This window comes from Erigeron canadensis, chromosome 9 (assembly GCF_010389155.1).
Source record: "Erigeron canadensis isolate Cc75 chromosome 9, C_canadensis_v1, whole genome shotgun sequence".
NCBI lineage: Eukaryota > Viridiplantae > Streptophyta > Magnoliopsida > Asterales > Asteraceae > Erigeron > Erigeron canadensis.
In genome coordinates this window covers 8,729,277-8,754,405 of record NC_057769.1, presented here as the reverse complement: position 1 = coordinate 8,754,405, position 25,129 = coordinate 8,729,277, and the positions used below count along the sequence as shown (strand labels likewise).

General features: G+C 31.0%; 1 protein-coding gene and 1 non-coding gene across 2 annotated transcripts; one reads left to right on the top strand and one right to left on the bottom strand.

Annotated features, from left to right (window-relative positions):
* The first annotated feature begins 7,467 nt into the window (after window positions 1-7,467).
* On the top strand, window positions 7,468-11,852 carry LOC122581220 (zinc finger CCCH domain-containing protein 32). Its single transcript, XM_043753392.1, has 7 exons — window positions 7,468-7,756; window positions 8,341-8,498; window positions 9,537-9,605; window positions 9,745-9,864; window positions 9,951-10,244; window positions 10,326-10,619; window positions 11,296-11,852. Exons 1-7 carry the CDS (start codon window positions 7,654-7,656, stop codon window positions 11,578-11,580), a joined length of 1,323 nt encoding a protein of 440 aa, XP_043609327.1. The 5' UTR covers window positions 7,468-7,653; the 3' UTR covers window positions 11,581-11,852.
* A 1,277-nt stretch (window positions 11,853-13,129) lies between these two features.
* LOC122584073 lies at window positions 13,130-13,256 on the bottom strand. The gene has a single exon (XR_006321425.1). It is a non-coding gene; the product is annotated as a U6atac minor spliceosomal RNA (small nuclear RNA).
* Between the last annotated feature and the right edge of the window lie 11,873 nt (window positions 13,257-25,129).

Sequence of the window (25,129 nt, the reverse complement as noted above, 5' to 3'; positions counted from 1 at the left end):
ACTATTTATTAATTAATTATTTTATATAAACAAAAAATAAAATTATATAAAATAGAAGTAAATTTATATAAAATACTGACTTATTGCTGATTAATAATATATATTAATTTTATAATATTAATAAATAATAATAATAATACTATTATACATTAATAATATTATATTTTTATATTATTATATAATATAAATAATAATAACTATTATTATAATTTAATACAATAATAATAGTTAATAATAATAATTATTATATTATTATTATTATAAATAATAGTAATAGAAAAATATAATATCTATTAAATAAAACATAATAATAATTTTAAAAGTGTTAAATTGTGAATTCCAATTCAAAACTTTCCATCCAATTTGCCAAGGAATCTTGAATTCCTTCATATGGAGGAATTCAAAGGATTCCAATTCCAATTCCAATTCCTTACGAACCAAACAAGTCATGGAATGGAATCTGAATTTCATTCTGTCAACCAAACAGGATATAGAATGGAATTCAGATTCCAATTCCTTCGAATTCCAACGAATTCTGCGAACCAAACACCCCCTTAGGGGGCGTTTGGTTCACAGAATGTTTTTGAAGGAATTTGAATCTGTCAAAAGAATTGGAATTTGAAGGAATTGGAAACTGAATGGATTGGAATTTGATGGAATTGAAATTTGAAGGAATTATAATTTGCATTTGTTTGGTTGGCCGGAATCAAATGGAATGGAATGGAATTCATAATATAAATAATAATAATAAAAATAATTAATAAATATATTTTCATAAAAATTTTAAGTTTTTTTATAAATGTATATAAAATATTATTAGTTTTTATATAATAATAAAAAATATTATAATATCATAATTATATTTTTATAAAATAAATAACTATTTATTAATTAATTATTTTATATAAACAAAAAATAAACTTTTATAAAATAGAAGTAAATTTATATAAAATACCAACTTATTGCTGATTAATAATATATATTAATTTTATAATATTAATAAATAATAATAATACTATTATATATTAATAATATTATATTTTTATATTATTATATAATATAAATAATAATAATAACTATTATTATAATTTAATACAATAATAATAATAGTTAATAATAATTATTATTTTATTATTATTGTTATAAATAATAGTAATAGAAAAATATAATATCTATTAAATAAAACATAATAATAATTTTAAAAGTGTTAAATTGTGAATTCCATTGGAATTCAAAACTTTCCATCCAATTTGCCAAGGAATCTTGAATTCCTTCATATGGTGGAATTCAAAGGATTCCAATTCCAATTCCTTACGAACCAAACAAGTCATGGAATGGAATCTGAATTCCATTCTGTCAACCAAACAGGATATAGAATGGAATTCAGATTCCAATTCCTTCGAATTCCAATGAATTCTGCGAACCAAACACCCCCTTAGGGTTTGAAAACCGGGTTAAAAAACCGGGTTGAAAAAACCGATACCAAAAAACTCAACGGTTTGAAATGGGCATCAAAAGCGGGTACATATCGCATGCAAAATCAGTTTGGTTTGGGGCAAAAAAAACCTGAAAAAAGGGTCCACCTATGACAAAAAACAAGTTTCAAACTAGTTTGGGTTTGTTCAAATACGGTTTCTAGGATTGTTGTATATCTCTATACTTGTATAGTTATATGATTAACCATTTATCAACATCTTTTTTCTTTTCTAGAACGGGATTCATGAACATCTTTTAGATGGACAGATATAAAAAAAAAATCATTTGTTTCGTTACATGAACAAATATGAATATGGTTATCATTCATTCGTTTATGTTCCTAAATGTTGGATGATTTTTGTTCGTTTATGTTCCCTATATGATATTTAGACTATACAAACCATCTCTTATTTATTTTTTATCCAAGTGTTTGGTATTTTTAATAATTAAATTACATTGTAGAATTTCAAATATATATTAGTTAAGTTGCGGTTATCTATATATCCATATGACCATATGTGTTAATTCGTGAACATAACGAACAAACGTGAAGGCAGTTTTGTGGTCGCCTGTTTGTTCGTGAATCGTTAGCAAAACAATATAAAGTGGATTTTGTCTTTAGAGTGTATTCTTGAGTTTTTTTTAAAAGAAAAGAAAGGGAAAGATTGGATAGGAGAAGAAAGGATAGAAGATTAGATTTATAAAAGCCATTCTTGAGTTTGAAAGGAAAGTGAAAGAAAAATAATTGGAACAATCGCCGAAAACCTGCAACCACCGCCGGAAACCACCCTTTGCACTTGCAACCACCCCTTCCACGCAACCACCACCGGAAACCTGCAACCACCACTTGCAACCACTGCCTGCAACCACCCCCTGCAACGCAACCACCACCGGAAACCTGCAACTACCACCTGCAACCACCACTTCCATGAGTTTCCTTCCAAATCAGGCCAGAAAACTTTTGGGGGAAAAAACCTTGATTTTTCCTTCCCTTCACTTTCCTTTCTTTTGAAAAAAAAACTCAAGAAGCAAAAAGGTGATTTTTCTTATCTTTTCTTTTTTTTCCTTTCGAAAAAAAACTCAAGAATGTAGGGTAAGAGATAAGGTATAAGCACTTAAAATACATCATCATCTACGAAAACATTAAAACTATGAAGATTTTAGATTTCAACAACATTTATGGTGCCTTTAGTAAATATGTGTTACGAATATTCAAGTTAAGCAACTAACAACCGTTGTATAATAAACTAAAACATGTCAATTGTCATAAAGATATATTGATGATTATCTATACTTCTACACTATTATATAAAAATTATAAGCCCATGTTGAAAATTTATAAGAATGGGACATACGAATTGACTAAAATACCCTTAATGAATTAAATCAACATCAACCCTTAATTAAATTACATCATCATTAGTCTATTATATTACAAAATATCTCAACTTATCTCTTTTAAATTAAATACTTTTACCTACACCAATTAATGCCGCCACCGCCGTCGCCACCACCACACCACCATCATCGCCGGCTCGCCACTGTATTGCGCGGATACCATACTCGTATATAAAAAAGAATTACGTAACCAATGTTTACATCTATTACTAGTTTGGTAAATTTGAACATATTATACTAATATCTTTGTCGGTGCATATGTACTTTCAAGTATGTACCTATACATTATTTTATATTAAATACATACATACATAAATGTATATGTGGATGTGGATGTGGATGTGGATGTGTATGTGTATGTATCTCAATAATAGCGAGTAATATTTATCATGATTTCTTTAAAAGAATATTTATCAATAACATTTCGTTTTTATGGTAAAAGTTAATTTGTTATTTGGTAATGTAGATCAGCCCAGAAATAACTTACAACAATGGTTATAAACCAACTCAATGCAAATTATCTGTTTCAACTTTTTAAAAATTTTATACCAACATTTGCTACATTTACTACTTTACTAGTAATCACTATTAAATTCTCTATTCTTTTTCAGTTTTTTTTTTTTTTTACTGTTCCCGCATAATCCTTTTAGGTAACCTGCTACCATACTTGCATTAAATTGATTAACCTACATTGCACTTTTACCTTTTTATGGTAATATAAATGGGGCATGTATATTTATGAATTTTTTACTGCAACAGTGTTATTTTGACTATGATATTGTAGTTTCCAAAAAAGATTTTACTCTTTTTAGAATATAAAAAATAATAATAATACATGATAGATAAATTTGTAATTTTAGGGGGGAAGAGACATACAAAAGAAGCAGGTGAAGGACACGAATTCAACGTACGGCGTCGTATCGTTTGCGTCCCCTCTTTCCTGCTAAAAAGTGCTCACCAGCACCAATATTAAAGAAGGCATGGGTCCCATATTTTCCTTATGGATGTACGTGTTCGTTGATTATTGGTTTGTTTCGTAGGGTGCTCCGTACGATATCACTCCCCACATTGAACTCTTTATGACATTGTCGACTTAAACCCCCTCCCCTTTTGATAAAACATCTACAATTGCTTCATTGCTTGCATTGGCATATTCTAAGTTTCTAAGTACTCTTGGTTGGAGTACATATGTAGTTAGATGAACTAATTAGCTAACTCGCAATAAGGCCATAGATCTCGTGATTCAAATTGAATCACGTGATAAATCGCCTAAACAGTAAAAATGGTTGTGAAATGATGGTAGGTGGCGGAAATAAAATACGATGTGTGAATTAGCAAGACATCTAACATATTTACTTGTTGACCGTTTGAAATAAGGTACAATGTGCGACTTGGTTTGGTGTTCGACATGTTTGTTAGGCAATGTGGTTGGAATAAATTCCGAAACTTGAAGCTATAAATGAAAGCTAGGTTCAACTTGTATAAACGAACCTACTCTAAGCCATGATGCCACTTGTTTTAAAAGAAAACATGCTAGGCATGCATATACTAGATATCTGTGACAAGATTGTACGTTAATAATAAGACAAAATGAAATATGTATTTACTTGAGAATATAAATTTGCTTGCAAGACCGATATCAATTTTAATTTATCTCCAATATGTGCCTACTCGTATAATATACTCGTGACACTAGTTTCTAACATTCATACAGTGAGTATAGAATATGTCTATTTTCTGTCCGATTGTTTGAAATATTGATATATGTTGTATTTAAGATTTTAAGTTGATCTTATTATCAAAAGCCTTCACTGGTTCATAGAGTTTCTTTTCTCAAGTTCTGATTTTTTTTTTTTTTTTTTGAACATTTTTAAGTTCTGATATATTTCAATTTATTTGAATACGCGAATAATTTGTGGTAAATGTTGTAACCGGCAAATCAAGTAGGATCATAATGGATTGCCTATTCACAATATAGAAGAATACTTTACTCACTTATCGGTTATATGACGGTAAACTTGTTAAGGGTTGAATACTTGAATTTAAGACGTTGTGTTATACTATGTTGCAAAAAATGTCTCATCCATTACTAATTAAACTACACATAATTAACAAAAAGAGAGATTCATTTCCATATTTAGGGTCAATTCGCGAACCCATTCGCAAACCGAAGACACAAAATACCGAACTAGTAGAGGGTGGTTCGATTACCCCAAATGGGTGTGTGGTTCAACAAAATGGATAGTAAAAATTCGCATTTTGGAAGAACTGGCAGTGAATTGTGTTTAGATTTAGTGATTTTGATTTACTAGTAATTAAATATTGCAATTACCAGCGTAAATATATTAAATGGATGGAATAAACAAAGGATGGAGCAATTTTTGGATTTAGTGTTTTGGTAGCTTGTATAAGTAAAGCAGCATGGTTGGATTAGTGGTAAACACCTATGCCTCTGGAGACAGAGGTCATGGGTTCGATCCTCATCCCATGCAAAGGTTGGAAGGTATTTTCTACCATTTAGGTAGACACTGGAAGCAGCCTCTCTATTTAGGTAGAGGTAAGGTCTGCCTACATCTTAACCTCCCCCATACACCGTTGAGGTATTGGGGCTTAAAACCCGCGGAAGGCGGCACTGAGCATTTACTTACTTTTTTGTAGCTTGTATAAGTAAATTGCGATAATAATTAAATGAATAAAGAAAAGGAATAGAAGATAGATAAAATGATATAAAAAAGAAAGAAACAATTAAACTGCTCATTGTTGTTTTATGTGGATTTTGAGTCCAAATATCTCAACGGGTGTATGGAGGAAATTAAAATATAGGCAGACTTTATCTCTACCTAAATAGAGAAACTGTTTTCATTTTCCACCAAAATGGTAAATAAAATGGTATAGGATTCCTATTAAATAGAAATGTGTTACGTTGGGAAGATCTTGACCCTTGAATGAAAATCAATGTCAAGATTTAAATATAAGTTTTAAATCTTGACATTTAGATAAAAATCAAAATCAAGATTATCCCAACTTGTTGAGATAACTTTAAGGAATCCCCTTGTAAGTTTTGGTATTTATATATACTAAGTAAAGTGAGAAAATAACTTTTTCACTCAACATGACATGAAATGTGTATTTAAGAGCATTATAGATCCATAAATCTAACAATCCGAAAGTGAGAACAAAGTATTAAAAGTCCAACCTAAAGTATCAAAAATATGAAAAAAATATATACCTATGTGAAAAACATTTGAACTTTACATCTTATAGACATTGTCTTTATACTTCAATCTGCCACCAAAAACAAAAGATTTCATTTTAGGACAAACATATTACATATGTATATACGAATTTACTGCATATATAAGTTTACACATTCACTTTCATACATACATTGATACATATATTTTTTTCTTCCTTTTCTTATACATATATACTAGCATTGTACCCGTGCAATGCGTCGACGGTGACGGCGACGGTGGTTTAGTGGTGTCGGTGACGGGTGGTGATCGATGACATCGACAATTGGTGTCGAATGGTCTAACCGTGTAAGTTGATACAATGGTGATAGTGATATTTTAGAAGATATTAAAATGTAAATTAATTCATTAAGGGTAATTTTGGTAATATCTAATAATCCTTTCCTTAAGGGTTGTTTATTAAGAGCAATCTAGTAATTTCCCATCTAACTATTTTCTAACCTTTTCATAAAATAACGGGTGAATAATCATTATAAAGGAATAGTAATACTTATCGTAATGGTGTATCTAGACTTTGTTTGTACCTAACTTCAATTTATTTTTCTGATTTCCTTTTATATTTATATATTCCTTTATAAAACTTATTCAAACTGCTATAAATAGAAAGTGTTACACAAATAGTACATACGAAAATATTAAATTGCCCATAATAAACACTCACTATGGAAAATTTTTTTTTTTATAAATTACTAAATTTGCTCTTAATGAATTAATTTACATTCTAAACCTTTATTTTACTCCATAATTAACATTCTAAACTCTTATATTTTTAAATATTCCATATCATATTTACATCGACCTACATTACTTGACACCGCCACCAACACCAATAATACTGTCACTGACACCACTGGACCGCCGTTCAAACCGCCGCCGGCGCATTGCGCAGGTACCATACTCGTATTTGTAAAAAGATTAGAAATTTGAGAGATTTTATTAGAAAATACAACTTCACACATACACACAACCAATAATTAGAACACCATAAACCAAACCCTCAAAAGACCAAACTACCCTTACCACACCATCCAATTTTCCACCTACAAAATCACAAAAACCAGTAAAAGCAACACCAAGGGTACAATTGTAACTTCCTAATCAAGTGTCGGTTACTCATCTCAAAGTTTTGCCATCAAACAAAAATAAAGTTTTTTCTTCTCTTTTTGCATAAGAATCAAAACCCCTCTTCACTTCTCTTCAACTAAAGTTATACTATTTATTACTATTATTATTATTATTATTATTATTATTATTATTATTATTATATTATATTATTATTATTATTATTTATATTTATTATTATAGATACACATACACATACACATACACATACAGTGTGTTAGTGTAAAAAAAAAAAAAAAGTACACACACTAAAAACACCAACAAAAAAACACACACACACTTGATCATCATCGAGTTTAAATTACTCGATCGTTTGTGTAATTAGTGTGTGCATTTTGTTTTATTAAATGCGTGTTTTGTAAATAGGAATTTAAGGAAATTAAAAAAAAAAAGCCCTAATTCAATGGAACTGTACGGACGAAGAAATGGAGATCATAATCATCAACAGTCTGAATGGATACAACATCAACAACAACCACCCGGTGGTCCGGATACTGGACTCGAAGGTAATTCCTTTTTTTCCGGCCATTTTTATTATTGTGTATATATATATATATATATATTATATGTATAGGTGTATGTTTATGTTTTATTTAGGGTTTTGACACAATGTATGGAGTTTATTTGTTTTTGTATGTTTTCATTGTATGATTTTGTGTGTAAACCGTTTTGGAAATTTATATATATATATATTATACTTATATATGTATAAAATGTATAATGTGTGTGTATTTATTTTATCATAAATATTATTTGTGGCATCCAAATCCAGGCTAACGACACGGAAAACACTTTATTTGGTCACATTTTTTTGAGTGCATCATATAGTTTTGTAAATGTTATACACATTCTGAATTTTGAGCAAAAACGTGAATCGTAAAAAAGCACCGTATTTTTTTTTATATGGGCTAATATTTTATGCAACAATGATAAAGAGCCGGTAAATAACAAAATAAAGTTTATCGAAGTGGGAATTTTCCGACTCACCCTTCTCATGTCTTGTGTCCTTTTTATTTGATCTTTCGCCTCTATCCGTTTATGTATATATGTATTTATGAGGAATGTATTTATGTATGTGTTATGCACGTAGAATCGATGAGACGGTTGGGGTTGCTAGGGGGAAGAGGAGGAGGTGAGTATTATCCAGAGAGACCAGGAATGGCCGATTGTGCTTATTATATGAGAACTGGAACTTGTGGGTATGGAAACAAGTGCAGATATAATCACCCTCCTGATCGTGGTACCTCGGTAATCGCTATCTTCATTTGCTTTTTTTTTTCTTTCAAGTTTGTTGTTTATAAGGATTGTGATATGACCCCACATCGGCCAAGTATGGGATTGGTTGGTGGTTTATAAGCCTATGTGTCCCCTCCTCCTTTGAGCTAGCTTTTGGGAGTGAGTTCTACACCTAGCTTATGGGATACGAGCCTATTATGGGATGGGTACGTATCAATTGGTATCAGAGCTAGCCCTACCTTTCGAGGTTTCAACGAGCTCGGAGTGGTGGCCTATGGAGTGGTGGCTTGGACCCAAGGAGAAGGGTGCCAACCGTGACCAACGAGGACGTTGGCTCTTCAAAGGGTGGGGTATTGATATGATCCCACATTGGCCAAGTATGGGATTGGTTGGTGGTTTATAAGCCTAGGTGTCCTCTCCTCCTTTGAGCTAGCTTTTGGGAGTGAGTTCTACACCTAGCTTAGGGCATACGAGCCTATTATGGGATGGGTACGTATCAGATTGCACTTCGTTGGGTTTTTTTTTTAATGTTTATTGTGTATTGATGATTATGCCAAATAAGTGATGTGTAGAGTTTAGTCATTGTTGATGATTTTGGGTGTGGAGTGATATAAAACAGGAAAACAGAGTAAAGTAGGGGGTGTTTGGGTTCGGGATTTGGGATATGGAAATGTGTATGGAAATAGGAATGATAAAAGGTGTTTGGTCTGAAACAAGGAATTAATGTGGTGATGGACTTATGGGTTTTGAATGGGAATGCATTCTCAAACCTACAACCCGTTATGGGTAAAGTTCGTCTAAATTGGTGGGTTTTGATATCCATTTTTAAACCCAGACGCATTAACCAAACATTTTTGATGGAATGAATATGATCCCTACATTCACATTCTCAAACCCAAACCCATAAATCAAACAGGACTTTGCTTCCGTTCACATTCCACATGCTATCAAACCCATAAGCGTAGTGATTCATAATGGCTAACTAATCCTTGATTTTGTAATTTGCATTAAGCAGAGTTTTTTGTAATTTTCAAATATGATATATGTTAGGCTGGGGGAGGTGCAAGAATCGCTGCAGTAGGAGCTTACCCGGAACGACCAGGAGAGCCTCCTTGCCAGGTACTTTGTTTAAAATGCAACTTCTGTAAATTTGTTCATATCTGTAAGTCAAAGCACATGGGTAATTTTACTTTCGCTATCAATTTTCCGAGTGCTGAGTTTTTTAGTCTTTTACTCTTTTTATCTGTAATTGTTGCAGTATTATTTAAGAACAGGCACCTGTAAGTTTGGTGCATCCTGCAAGTTTCACCATCCTAGACATGCGGGTGGATCATTAAGTAACGTGCCACTAAATACTTACGGATATCCATTAAGACCGGTAACTTTTTCTACCACGCCATTCTTTATAAAATTTGTGTTCTTGTGCATCAATGTCAAATCTGACAACTTTATGTATAAAAACAGGATGAGAAAGAGTGCTCCTACTATTTGAAAACGGGGCAGTGCAAATTTGGTATAACTTGTAAATTCCATCACCCTCAACCAACTGGCGAATCTGTGCCGCCAGCATCTGCACGTCCATTTTATTCAACAGTGCAGTCTCCTTCAGCGCCTTCACCTGAACAATATGCTGGTCCATCAGCTGGCTATCGGGTTGCTAGACCTCCACTAGCACCCGGTTCATATCCACCAGGTGCTTATGGTCCCATATTACTTTCACCTGGCATGGTTCCCTTACCAAATTGGAGTCCTTACTCGGTAAGAAAAACAAATTTCTGCATTAAGTATTGTATATCTATTTGGGTAGTTCTTATAGTGTCAATAGTTTATGAGATGCAGGGACGTGTAAGCCCGGTCCTGTCTCCGGGTGCCCAACCTTCTGTATATGGAGTAAATACTTCAGCTCCCCCTTTTGCAGCTCAATATCGTCCTATGACACCCTCTCCTGGCCCGATAAGTAGTAGCCAAACTGAAAGAGTGTTTCCAGAGAGGCCCGGTCAACCCGAATGTCAGTACTACATGAAAACTGGTGATTGTAAGTTTGGGGCTTCTTGTAAGTATCACCATCCTCCAGATTGGGCTATAGCAAAGGATAATTGTATGCTCAGCCCCATGGGGCTCCCTCTGCGTCCGGTAAGCCAGTTATAATCTTATATATTTTAAGATAACATAACTTGTGATGTTGACTTCTATTCCTTGTGGACATTAGTTTTCATGGGAGTTACCTTAGTCTATGTTAGATTAATCATCAAAAATCGTACAAGCTTTAAAGGTTTAATGATTCTTGGACCTTACTGTTTAATGCTAAAGTTAGATTTTTCGATAAAGAACATTAAAGTTAGAATCTTATCAGTTATGAAAGATTGTAACTTTCTTTCAGCCTTTCATATCTGTAACATGGTAATATTCTCAGGCATTAAAAGTTTCTACATGTGTTTAGTATTTTTCCCAACCACTTAAGAATGTACCTAAAAGGAGTTTATATTAATTTAATACTGTATACGACCCTTATAACTCGAAATCAAAGTCCATTTTTAGATATGGGAATCTAAGTTTATCATTCTTTAAACAAAACGTCTAAAATCTATTCTATATTATTAAGTATAAGTCATCCTTTATTCCTCTTGACACATAACAGGTAAGTTTTGGACTCTTTATCTCTAGTGGAGGTAGTGTTAAGAGAATTATTACTCCGAGCAGATTCGTTTTTGTCTCAATGTGAACATGATGACAATAAACCCATGTCCTATACAACTTGCATTATTTTTTTCCCCCTTATTTGACCAAATAAACTTGTATTCGTGACTAGGGGGTGGAGCCTTGCAACTTTTACATGCAAAATGGACACTGCAAATTCGGCCGCACCTGCAAATTTGACCATCCACTTCCAGCTGGTGAACTTGGCTATGGACCATCTGAAATACCAATTGCACCATATATGACCATGGCTCCTTCAGGTTCATACTCAGAAAGGTCCAAAGTGGACCCTCATTCAAGTAGTTCAGTAGGTTTGATGTATCCGCAGGGTCAACCAGGATCCTCGGGTGACATGCAGCTCTCTAGTCAAAGTCAAAGTTCTCCTCAAACAAGGTAGTGGAAGAGTTGGTGATTTAGGTTATTCGGGTTTCCACGCGCTGCATTTTTCAGGTGTTACATAGCAAGTAAGATATATATAAATATGAAGTGTGTTGTATGAAGTATGTCGTCATGTTTATCAAGCATCATTTATATTAATTTAATATTATATATATATAGATATATTTATGTATAGCAAGTATCTATTGCTTCGACTTTGGGCTTTGTAAGTTGAAATTTATGACACTTTGGTTGCATTTAATGATTCAATCTGAAATGGGAATAAAAGGATGGACACAAGTCTCTACTAGCCTCTGTAAGCCAGCCATTTTGTTCTGTCATTATGACTTAATGTAAGGAGCCAACAAGTGTTTGAAATCAGATAATATGCATCTTGGTATAAGTCACTTGTAAGCTTTAAGCTATAACTTGTTCAGAAATTTTTATGCTACTTTTTCATATGGGCTGGGCCTAAGGGCTCTTCAGGAAAACAATTTAGCATGGTAACTTTTGTAGTGTACCTTTTCGAGCCGATTAAGTATTAAACAAGCCGCACATAAAATTCCTAATATTCGACGCAAATGTGTTTGTTGATGCCAAGTAGTGGAGAATATGGTCAACAATTTGATAGCTCTTCAAGCGGCAGCGATTATATATTTCATAAACAATTAACATCAGATGAAAGAGAACTATGAGAATTTAAGCCAAGCAGATTAACAAAACAGTGACTCTGAGTTTTGTACTCGGTTGTGCAATGACCAGCCAGTGTGAGTAAGCGATATACCCTGTTGCAACAAGATTTTTCATTGTTGAAAGCCTGTTTATGTCTCGACTCTTGTGGATTAAGAATGAAAGCCAATTTAGAGTAAATTTTCACCAATCGCTGTGAAAGGACTAACTCCAGATGTCGTACGTAGCTAGGTGAACCACAAGGGTGCCACAAATGTTGTTAAGGGCTGAAAGGCCATCAAGAATGTCTGTCTAGGAACCCGATAACAGTTCCAACACCCCTCCGTTGTATTCCACACTCTATAGCCCATCTCTCACTGAACATAGTCGCAAACAATATACTAGTCTTTGATGCCGATTGATGCATTCTGAATGTGTGAGTGTTTCTTTCTCGTTATGAATTCATGATCCCTAAAAAGTTTCTTGCCACCAAGGATGTTTGTATCAACTACTATTAGTTTTTTCCTTTCTTTTTATAGTTTTACTCCATGGGATCTTTTAACGAAGAAACATGTTTATCAATTATCATATCTACTGGGATTCATATTAATGGTTTTACTGGTATGTTATATATCGTAGTTGTGATCATAAAAACCTTAAATGTTAAATGAATCAAGTGTATTACAAACATTTTGATCATACCACGTCCACCAAAGTACATCCAGTGCTTGTTGTTTTGTACAAGTCTTTCATAATATGAAAGTTCAAAGTTTCTGCAGTAGCGTGTCAATAAAACCAAATTGCACTATATTACTAGTTACAACGGTCAGGTTTGACTTTTGATGGTTTGGTTTTTGAACACAAAAGATTGTCCAGAGACGAAACTGAACCGAGGGAAAAAAAAAATTGGGTTATAGATCCACCAAGGTGGAAAGCCTTAACCGGATGTGTGGTAACAGGTAAGCTCGAAAGCTGTTCCCGTCCCTGTCAGGGGAGATGCCAACCATCTCTCCTTCTTACGAACACATTTGTTTTTCTTTCCAATAACTTTATAAACCTCTTCTCAGTTATATCAAAGACCGATGTGGGACAATGATATTTTTATTACTTTATCCAAAAAGTGGACTTTTATTCTTGTGGATGACAAAATAAAGCCATTTAATATAATAATATGATGAGTTTTAAACTAATTTTAACTTGTAGCTAGTGATAGAAATTCGAGTTTTTTTTTTTTTTTTTTTCTACTTTGTATTTCTTCTTGTTTCATGTTTATATAAGTTTTTATCGTTGTATAAGGTAAACATCTTAAGATACATATGTTAAGCATATAGTGAAAACAAGTCGTGAAGTATTTTACTAGTTGGCATCGTGCTGATGTTCAGGAGCTTAATGTTACGATACATGAGGTGCCTATTTTGCCATCGGATTTCTTTTCTTCGTAGCCCAAGTGGATCTTTTGTAGGTATAGCTACTGACACTACATACGCTTTACAATAACAGTTTTTTTTTTTTTTAAAGTGAATTTCGCTTGAAACTTCGTGTCGCGATTTAACAGCGAGAGATTTAACATACGTTGTATTACCCGGTTTCGCGCTAGAGAGCTCTCTAGAAGTAGAAATACCTATTTCAAATACTCAATGGGGGGAAACCCCCTACTAATCCGCTCGAAGGCAAGATGATTAATAGGGATAAACCCCGCCCCCTCAGACTTTATAGGTCATTAGGAAAATATCAAGCCACTCCACCAACTCATCATTGATGTTACAATGACAATTGGTGTGCTAGTTGATTTGTTTTTGCTACTAATGTATATATTCTAAACGAATTAAAAGCCATCATTCCTGGTAACTCAACTTTATATGGTTTTTTTATCCGTAAATTGTAAGTTGGTAACTGTATATAGGAGTGGGCTTCTAACCCAATATCCATTGTCTATTGCTTCTATCAAATGGGCTAATCCGTGGTAGTTTGCTTTTTGAAGTTTTCAAGGCCCTAATATTTTAAACATTTCGTTAATGAAACTGGAACGTTTTTTATGCTCTTTCGATATGTAGATTACTACCAATGGCACCCGATACTTCAACCTTTCTCAATGCACCACTAAACAATTAGACCCACTTATTTATATTCTTTTAATACTAAATGTGAGAGGGATAACAAAAATAAAAATAAACTAAACTTGAGCTCACGATCACCAATAAGAAGCGTCCCAATACAAGTGGACCACGAGACACACCTAATGGTGTTGACTCACGATGATCCCAAATACGAGCCAACCACGAGTAGCTAGTGGTGGCATTGCCAATGCTCTAAGTTATGCAAACCTTAAAGGATGAAAAGTCAAAGTGTGTAATCCAAAAGTTATGGTAAACAAGCATATGTCATCTTGTTTTTTCTTTTAATAAAAAAAGCAAATATTCAAATGTCATATAATTTTCCTACATATATTTATCTCTAACAATACTCGGGTGTCGGGTCTACAACCTTTAGAATGGTGGGTTATCCTAAGCCAAATATATCACTATTAATTCCATTCAATATGAAACTGTTTGTTTTCGCACTGACAATCGTTTGGGAAGACAGGTACATTCACGATTGCAATTATATTGCTTAACTTTTATAAAAAGACTATGATTTTAAAATTATGTAGAGTTATTATGCGTTTTAAAACAATTGAATCTATCTGCCATGATATGTTTTCTGAGACCAGAAAAAGAAAAGTTATTTAATGTATTTTTTTTTCTCTATATATACAGAAAGCATAAATCTATTTTTTTTTTAACATTATTATATATATTATTATCACATTTGGAGTACATAAAATATTAAATTAAAGAGTCTAATCAAGCTTTTCATGCGTAATGCAAGGAGTATTTATTTTGTGGGCCTTTTTAAAGCTATTAATGGACCTGTGTTTTGTTTACAACATCATTGTGGCCACAAATTCTAATCCTACTAAATGAGTAAATGTGCCTTTCAATCTTTTCAATCATCCTCCTTAGTTCCATATAAACATTTTAAAAAATGATTAATTCTCATAATTTAATAGCTTAAAAATCCTTTTAATTATAAATGAAAATATATGGCAAAATAAAATAATAAAGTTAAGAAAGAGAATTAATAGAATCCACATGTCCTAATTTTAAGGTTTTAAAATGATTTTTAGATTTATTTTTAGAAGGATATATCATTTTTCAAATTAATAAATTATACAGAGTACAATATAGAGAATGTAATCTCTTACAGAGAATGTAATCTCTTATAGACTAATTTGATATATATAAAAAATCATATATGATGTTTTAAAGATGAATTTTAATCTTAATATTAATTTGTCATATATTGACACTAACATATAGAATATGTTTGGCAAAACTAGCTGGTAACTGTAGCTGTTAGCTGGTAACTGTAGCTGGTAGCTGAAGCTTTTTAGATATATTTAAGTGTTTGGTAGAGTAGTTGTAGCTTTTTATAGAATGTATAAAATGACTAAAATGGACAATAATAAATAATACTTGTTACTAAATATTGTATTATATAATGAGATATATATATATATATATATATGGGATAAGTGCCCAGAAATGCTGTCAACTAATGCTCAAAAGTTATTGTGTGCACGAACTCTAAGTCAGCTTTATTGTATTCACGAAACTTGAAGTTTTGGTTATTGTGAACATAAAACGAGATTATGGCTATGTGGGACCGGTTACCTTCACATTGACCCGTTGACTGCTTAGGTGACATGCACACAATAACTTTTTGGGATTAGTTTATGCATACAATTAAAAAAAACAGATTTATTTTTTTCAAACTCGCCAGAAACTGCATATACTCGCCGAAAAACTTAAAAATCAGATTAAACCTTCGTTTCTTCGAATTAGACCACGAAATTCGCACCAAAATACTCAAAAATCAGCCGCGAATAAACCCTCAACAAAAGTTAAACCGATTGAGACTCGGCGGAAAATTCACCAACTCGTCAGAAAAATTAATATCACCATAACTTTGTTGTTTATTCGAGTTTCGACTTGAAACCAACACCAAACTGCTCAAAATTGTTGTCCGAAACTCGAAGAAACAACAAAGTTATGGTGATTTTAAATTTTCCGGCGAGTTGATGAATTATCCGGCTAGTCTCAATTGGTTTAACTTTTGCCGAGGGTTTGTTCACGGCTGATTTTTGAGTATTTGGGGGCCAATTTCATGGTCTAATTCAAAGAAACGAAGGTTTAATCGGATTTTTAAGTTTTCCGGCAAGTATTTGCAGTTTCTGGCGAGTTTGAAAAAAAATTATATGTTTTTTTTAATTGTGTGCATAAACTAATCTTAAAAAAGTTATTGTGTGCATAAACTAATCCCAAAAAGTTATTGTGTGCATGTCACGTAAGCAGTCAACGGGTCAACGTGAAAGTGGTGACCGATTAACTTTTGACCCGGTCACTTTTGCATGCTATAGGACTATTGAACAAGTTTCCTGAATACAATAAAGCTGACCTAAAGTTCGTGCACACAATAACTTTTGAGCATTAGTTGACTGCATTTCTGGGTACTTATCCCTATATATATATATATATATTCATTTAAATACATAAAAATGAAAATCTATTTATTGCTTATCCATATAAAAAGTACAAAAAAATCTCAATTACAAATACATAATATACATTAAATCGTGCAATTCCCATTTTGATATTAATGATTTAAATCAAAATTATTTTATATATATTGCTACTGCTAGTAATGCCCAAGTCAAAATTAAAGTTATATACATGAGAAAAGCTCCTTCTGCCAAATGTAAAAGATCGTCAAGATGTCAGAATAATAAATGTCATGTCATAGTCACTTATGTAATTTCGTTGTCAAAAGCTTCTAGCTTCTTCATAACGCTAGTCAAGGAAGCGTTTAACTTTTGAGCTTTTTCTCCAAATTTAAAAGCTTGAAGCTTTTTAACCAAACGAAGCTTTTTGATAGATGAAAGCTTTTTTTTAAAAGCTTGAAACTTGAAACCCTAAAAGCTTCAAAAAACTTATTGCCAAACATACCCATAGTCATATACTACTAATCACATCCACTATTAACCACCGACTAATGAAGAGGCAAATATACAATATCACAGTTACAACAAAACAAAATTGCACCAATCTTTTCATGTCATGATATGCGTTTTGTTTTTATTCCTATATCACAAAATGACCTATCTTGAAAATCTTTTCGTTATGTGTTTTGTGATTTCTAAATGCACCAAGATCTTTTTGTTTTTTACTTTATTTTGAAAGAAAAATATATTATATTAGATAATCTTAAATAACATCATTATCAAAAATTAAAACTTGATTTTTACCCAAAAGACATAAATTTATATTCAATGAGATAACTTCACATTAACACCTCTTTTCATTAGACTGTGCGGTATGAGGCGTCAACATTGGCGTCACCTCCCCTAACGCCTCCAAAACGCAACAATCATTGCCTCTGGGCGTTCTCTGCAAATTCCCCTCCACGGTTGGGCACAACCGTTGACCCATGCTTTGCTTTTTCTAATCTTTTATTTTTCCCCATAAAACATTTGACTATCACCCATACTTTGACACATGTTAAAAGACCCTCCACCCAGTAGAGTTGCCTTACCTCCACATTTTTAGAAGATGTTTAGTTTGGTGGCAAAATTTCACGTGACAGAAGACGCCCCTCCCATGAAATGACTCGTGCCTTTAATCTTATAAATTAGCAACTATTATAACTTCATATCTTAAGTGACAAAATAAGCAGTGTAGTTTGGATCAGTGATAAACATTCTGGTTTAGATGACAAAAATTAAGGGTTCAATCCTCATCCCATGTAAAGTTAAGAGTTTCTATTCTATTCTTTAGATGAAACTTGAAAGCAGATAAAGGTAATTCTGTTTACATCATAATTCTTCATACACTCTCATGGTATTGAGAAGCCTAATTTTTTTTTTTTCAAACGAGCAGTTTCGTTTATATTTTAAGTGACAAAGTGGACCAAGATCCAATATTCCAATATGATGTGTTACATTGACAGTGAGGAATTAATGACCACATCATTTCAGCCTGTTCTCACTACAATGTGTTGCATCATCATTCATTCTGCATCAAACAAAACTCGAAACACAAATGGAAAATCATTACTTCTACATCCTATAATAAATTAAAAAACTTTTTGATATATTCTCTCATTTATAATCATCTTAAAACTATAATAACCTTATAACACATATACGAGTAATTTATTAATTATCTTTCATCATATTATCTTTTAATTTTATTGTAAATAGTAATTTTGGAATTATTAGAAGAATGCATCATTATTGTATAAAAGATATACAAAGTTAAAGAAAATGCCTAATTATTGCATGGTGCAATGCTAAGATTATACGAGTATTATATTGTCTTTACATTTTGCACCGTATCTAATAAGTTAATTTTTTTTGCAAGAAAAATGATTAATAATGCTAATTTCTATTATTAAATATCCTCCTAATGATTATACGTGGTACAATCTAAAGATGAGATTAGAAAAGAGAATTAGTAAAATAGACTTGATATGAAACGAGAAAATTAAGAGAATTATTAGCAAAATTAGTTAGGATGTCATTATCCTTCTATAAACTATATTAAGGATAAAATGGTAAAGTTGGCATATCTTTTTAAAAGTAAACACTTATTTTAAGACTTACATAAGAGAATCTGTCGACACTTATATTTAGATGAAAATAGTGCATAATATTTCTATGATACATGACTAATGAGCATTATGGTTTCTTCTCTTATCTCGTTGCTTTGCTACATCAAATCGAAACAATAGGCACTCCCTTGTGGCATTTCAAGGTTGGATTTGCTTGTGCTTAACCGTGAGGAGAGAGACTCTCTTGTTGGCTACATTCGCTTTTTCCTCTTTATTAATTAATGTGTAAATAGACAAAAGAAAGCTATGAAGCAATAAAGAAGTAAAAAATATATTGTTAATTGGTAATAACTTGTAGTTAATTACAAAAATCGTATTTGTGGTTGTCAAAAATTACTGGTTTATCCATACCTTTCATAAATTTTGGTTTTTCATTGACTTAGGAGCCTCATTAACAGTTTTGGTCCAAAAGTGTTGATTTTTTGACCAAAATTATTGACTTTTGAAGCAAAAGTGTAGACGGAAATCAATAGTCAAAGATCAAACCTGTAGTTTATAAAAAATATGATGAAATCTGTAATTTTTAACCAACTACATGTATGATTTGTGTAATTATATGTAACTTAAACAAAAGGTGTGAGAAATGATGGCCAGAGGCGCTATCCTATAGACTTATGTGGATTCATAATTAGATGCGCCTTTTTAATACCTAATTATCAATCTGGGTAATTTAATTTAATCCACTAAGCCACATTAAGCGTGCACTAGCTTTATACTTTTTAAACTCTTAATTTTCCTTTTAAAATAAACTTTCCCGTATTCCATTACTTAGAAATGGTACTGATCTGAAATCATGACGCACAAATATATAAATTGTAATACTTTGTGCATGTATGAACATATTTTCTATTGATTGATGGTTGATTGTAAATTTACACGCGAAAAAGTTTACGTATCTCTCTATCAACTAGATTATCCGCGTAATACGCGAGAAACATATATAACTAGATTAATACCTGGTCGGTGACCGGGTAAAAAGATAAATTGACATATGAAACGATCGGGTGAAAAGATAAATTGATATATGCATCATACATTGCAAAAAATATACGTCAAATTATTAGAAAATGTATTATGAAAGAGAAAAAAAAACATATAGTTTAATTGTAAAGATTGTTCTATTGATATTTTTATGAGTCTTATGATATTAGTATTTTTTTTTTTTGGCATGTTTATTGATATATGAAGTTTAATATGATAGATTCAATATAAAGTTCAGATAAACTTTTACACACGTGTAATTTTGGGTATATCATGTTAAGGTTGTCAATAGTCAATCTAACCCGATACTCAATTTGAAGAAAAGCAGTTTTAGGTCAAGTATCTCAACCTACCAACCCAACAGCTTGATTTTTTCCATGTTAATTCGGGTTGACTCCTTTGGTTGTCAGGTCCACCTAGTGGTGTACAAAAACGGTTTTTTACTCAATTCGACCCGGTTTTTTGGTTAATGAGGCCAAAACCGGATTTGACCCAACCCAACCCGGTTTGATACCGGTTTTTGGTCAAACTTTGACTGGGTATTGACCAGGTTTTACCAATTTTTTTTACCAAAACTCTTGCCAGACCCAATCTCAACCCGATATAAAAACGAAAAGCCAAACCGGTTAGTAACCACCGGGTTGGGTCAGACCCGATTGTTGACCAGTTTTGGGTTCAGGTTCGGGTTTCAACCCGGTTTTTTGCACACCTCTAGGTCCACCTCCCAACCTGAAATATTTTTATATTAATTTGTTTATAATTAATACTGATCCGTTTGACAAAAAACCACACATTAAACATTTCAACCCGTCAACCAATTTATCTAGAAAACAACTAATTTGACTAAATTGATCCAATAACAACTCATTTAACCTAATAATCCACAAACCTACAGGTTGACGCAAGTTGAGTCTTGGTTGTAATTTATGATATGAAACTTTAGTGGGTCTGATTAAGGTTAAAGATTTATAACCTGTCATCCCAATTGGGATGGTTCTAACTGACAAACGTATGTCATATATTATATATAAAACTTTCTATGAATCTTTATGTAGGCTAAAAAAAACTCTTATTGTTAAAAAAATTTAATTATAAATTTGAGAAAAATTATACACTATAAATAGTTATAATTCTTGCATGAACAATAATAGTGGAGTACATAATCCCACTTCTTTTAAACGAACTTTAAAAAATCACATGTTTAAAAATATATAGTAATAATGTTGATAAGCTACTATTTCTCATTATGTTTCACAATTGTGTTCTAGTTATATAGACTGCAGTCAATTTACCAACCCATATATTAATTTGGTTTTTATTTTGTTCAAATTAAATTAAAAATAAATAAAAACTATTATACTCCGTATTTTTTTTAAATAATTTGTTTGTATCTAGCATTAAGCATCTTCTTTAAATTCCAAATATAATTACTAATATATTTGTTTTATATTCAACTTCACTAGTGAAAAGATTCTTCTTAAATAAATTTTAAATCATTTCTAAAAATAGACTCAACCAATCAAAACACAAGAAAATAAAACCATCAACCAATCAGAAGTTAGAGAATTCAATCTTTTTTTCTCTCAGTTCTACCGGCAATATATATATATATATATATATATATAATTAATGACATGTTAAATTTTTATAACATCATAAGTTGACAAATATTTAACCAGGTAAAAATTAAACCACTAAAAAACATGAAGTTACATTAGTAGTCGTTTAGATTCAGGTTAACAATGACCAGAAAGATAATAATGGATACATCATACATTAGAGGTCTCGCTAACTAATGTTTTTGTTTATTTTGATATCTTTCGTTCATTTGGATATGTCTGCATTGTCATTATACTTGTGCTTTAATGTTTTGCTTGAAAAATTTAGTTATACACTAAAGTTACTAAGCAATTTAATTATCAATCTATATATCACATGTTGTGTTAATTTAACTTAAAATTATGCATAATATCATTGCGATTTTCATACATTATTTTTCTGATATATGATTGTGATAGCTTATTATAAACTTCATATTTGTTTTTTAGTTATTTGACATTCGGTCCGGTTTATAAAACATTGTTTTAATAAGAACGTTATATGTTAAAAATCCTATACAAAAATCCTTATAACCAAGTTTTATTCGTTATATGATAAAATTCTATACATAAATATAATTTAATAAAAACGTATTACATTTAAAAAGAAATCTTTATTGGAAAAAAATTAAATAGTTATTTTAAAGATAAAAAATGATGTAAAATATGAAAATATTAGTTTTTATAATTATATCATAAAAAAATTAATTATTAATGTCTACAAACTTAAATAAGAAAATAATAATAATTTAAATTTATCAAAATAAAATTAAATCTGAAAAAAATTAAATAAGGTATATGATATAATCATTTCGTTATCGATATGTCATAGAATTGTTTAACTTTTTACATATCACATGATATGTTAATGATATTCGATCTTGTCATAAATAAGATATTAATAAATTAAATGTTCCAAAAGTTAAAACGAAGCATTACCAAAACCGATTTTTTAAAAAAAGAAAAGAACTTGAATGAGAAAAGCATTCGATATTTGGCTCCAAATTAAGTTTTCTATCACTTATTATGGATTTATCCATAAAAAAATGGAGATGAATCGGTAAAAAAAAAATGACTAAGATTATAATCCAACTTCATTCTTTTAAAAAGTTGCAACTAGCTTTAATGGGAGCTGTTCCACAGGATTTAGTGATTTACTCTATTCATAACTTTTCTTACTAAACTTACAAACCATCCAAGTAAGAAATTTAATATTTTCAACTTTAGTCACCTTTTTACATGATTTACGCAAAATGCACAACTTTAAAAAAATAGGGTACCATATGATATCACATTGTGGCATGAGTACCTAAACCATTTTATCGGGATTCTTTTTTCCAATCGTTGGAGAGTTTTCACTAGCCATGATTACAAACTCCCAAAAGCACTGCATCGCCTTTAGCAAATCACGCAATTTCCCTTTTCACCTATTCATATAACACGTTACCTAGGTGTCAAAAAAGAACTATGAAATCCTAGAATATATGATCATTATTGTTTAGAAATAATATAATTTGTTACATATACCATTTTCAAAAAAGATTACTTGTATGAAAACTTAAACTATAAAAAACCAATAGTATTTTTGTACAAAAAAAATCTATTTATTTTTCATGATGATTTATAAACATGTACCAGATTTTAGGTCCATGTCAAATATACGAGCTTACAACTTTATCAATATTAGATGTTAATTTATTATAATTTAAAATTTAGTTTATGAATTTTAGCAACAAAAAATCGATCTATATTATAAAAGTTTGAGTTCATAATGATATATTTTTTAAAATATGTTCATCGAAATTGCTTATTGTGACATACATAACGATATTTGAATATTACAAAATCATTATATGTCAATCAAAATTGTAGATAATCTCATACTTAGATATTTGAATATTAAAAAATCATAATAGGTCCCTATCATTTTATTTGATTTATTGTTACACAATGTGATATTATATTCTTATTTAACACTTTTAAAAATTATATCTTATTTTTAAATGAAACATATTCAAAATATATCAGTTATAAAATGACAATGTTATATGTGTTTCCTATAAAGATTACATCTTTACATGCTTTATTTTTCGTATATGTGTCGTGACAATTCCTAAAAAAAACTTTAAAAAAAGAATAATAATACAGTTACTTTTAAAATCTTGAGTTAATTGCAAGATTGGTCCATGTGGTTTGTATGTTTTAGCAAGGGGAGTCCTTATTCAAGAATCGTTGCAATGGGGGTCTCTATTTTGAGAATTTTTTGCAAAGTTGGTCCAAGTTTGACGGATCCGTTAAAGATGGCCGTCAAGTGTGTGGGGGTATTTTTGTACTTTCCACCGCATAGGGACCCCCATTGCTAAAACATACAAACCACAGGGACCAATCTTGCAACTAACATCTTGATATATATTTTTTAATTCAAGAGATTATAATATACAATTATCTGCTCGTTAGGTTTCTAATACTAAATTTATGCACTTTAAAATTTAATAATAGAGATATACCTTATATAAATACTTTTATTTTAGAAAACTGATTTATATATAAACTTTTGTTATTATATAAGCTTAAATAAAGGCTTGACTTTTGTTATTATATACTTTCATATAAACTTTTGTTACTTCCTAGTTAGCTTAGGTGGTAGAGCATCTGCCTTACAAGCAAGAGGTTTTGGGTTCAAGACTTGGGAAGTACATAGGAAGTCTTTCTATGAAGGCTTGACTTGGGTATACCCAGGTTCAAGTTTGAGGAGATAGGGTTTACCCCTATTGATCGTCGTGCCTTCGGGCAGATTAGTAGGGGGTTTTTCCCCTATCGGGTATTTGAAATATACATTTTTACTTCGAGGGAGTTCTCTAGCGCGGACCTGATTAAGACAACGTATGTTAGACCTCCCGTTGTCGAATCGCAACATGAAGTTCTCGAACGAAATTCACCTTTCAAAAAAAATATATAAGCTTAAATAATTAAAAGATTGTATGTTAGGAATTTGATATTTTTTAAAAAGAAAAAAGCAAATCTCTCTGAATAATATAAATGTCATATATGGTATATTAGTTATCTATTCTCGAGTCAAATACATAAAAAGTCAAGAACGTTTTTTGAAATAAAATAAGTTATTAAGTAATTGAAAATAATTAAAAAAAAAACATAAGAAAAAGCAAACTAGTAATTTAATGTCATGTATGTTAGGAATTTGATATTTATTAAAAAGAAAATAGGTTATTAAGTAATTGAAATAAATTCTAATTTACAAATATAAGAAAAAGCAGACTAGTAAGTTGATTGCCTTAAAAAAACAAAATCTTTAATATATTATAAAGAAGTAGATATTATTATGGGAATTGGAGTTTAATCATAAATTGAAATATTTATAAGTTTTAGAATTTTTAGTGGATATATGTTTTTAGTAATTTAACAATAAATAATCATGAAAAGCCAAAAAGTGTTAACAATTATATTTAAGTTAATTATTTAATAAGATTTATTATTTTATGAAAAAGTTAAAAAGAATTATTTAGTGATTGATTTTTAACAATTGTAAGTTTATAAAACTTTTTCTACAATTATTAATATAATTAATAATTAAAAGTTTTTTAGTTTCATATT

Bases quoted from the DNA above. Each gene is read 5' to 3' on its own strand.
- LOC122581220 (XM_043753392.1), top strand. From the start codon at position 7,654: ATGGAACTGTACGGACGAAGAAATGGAGATCATAATCATCAACAGTCT. The intron at 10,245-10,325 runs GTAAGAAAAACA...TATGAGATGCAG, and splicing joins CAAATTGGAGTCCTTACTCG to GGACGTGTAAGCCCGGTCCT. The intron at 10,620-11,295 runs GTAAGCCAGTTA...ATTCGTGACTAG, and splicing joins TGGGGCTCCCTCTGCGTCCG to GGGGTGGAGCCTTGCAACTT.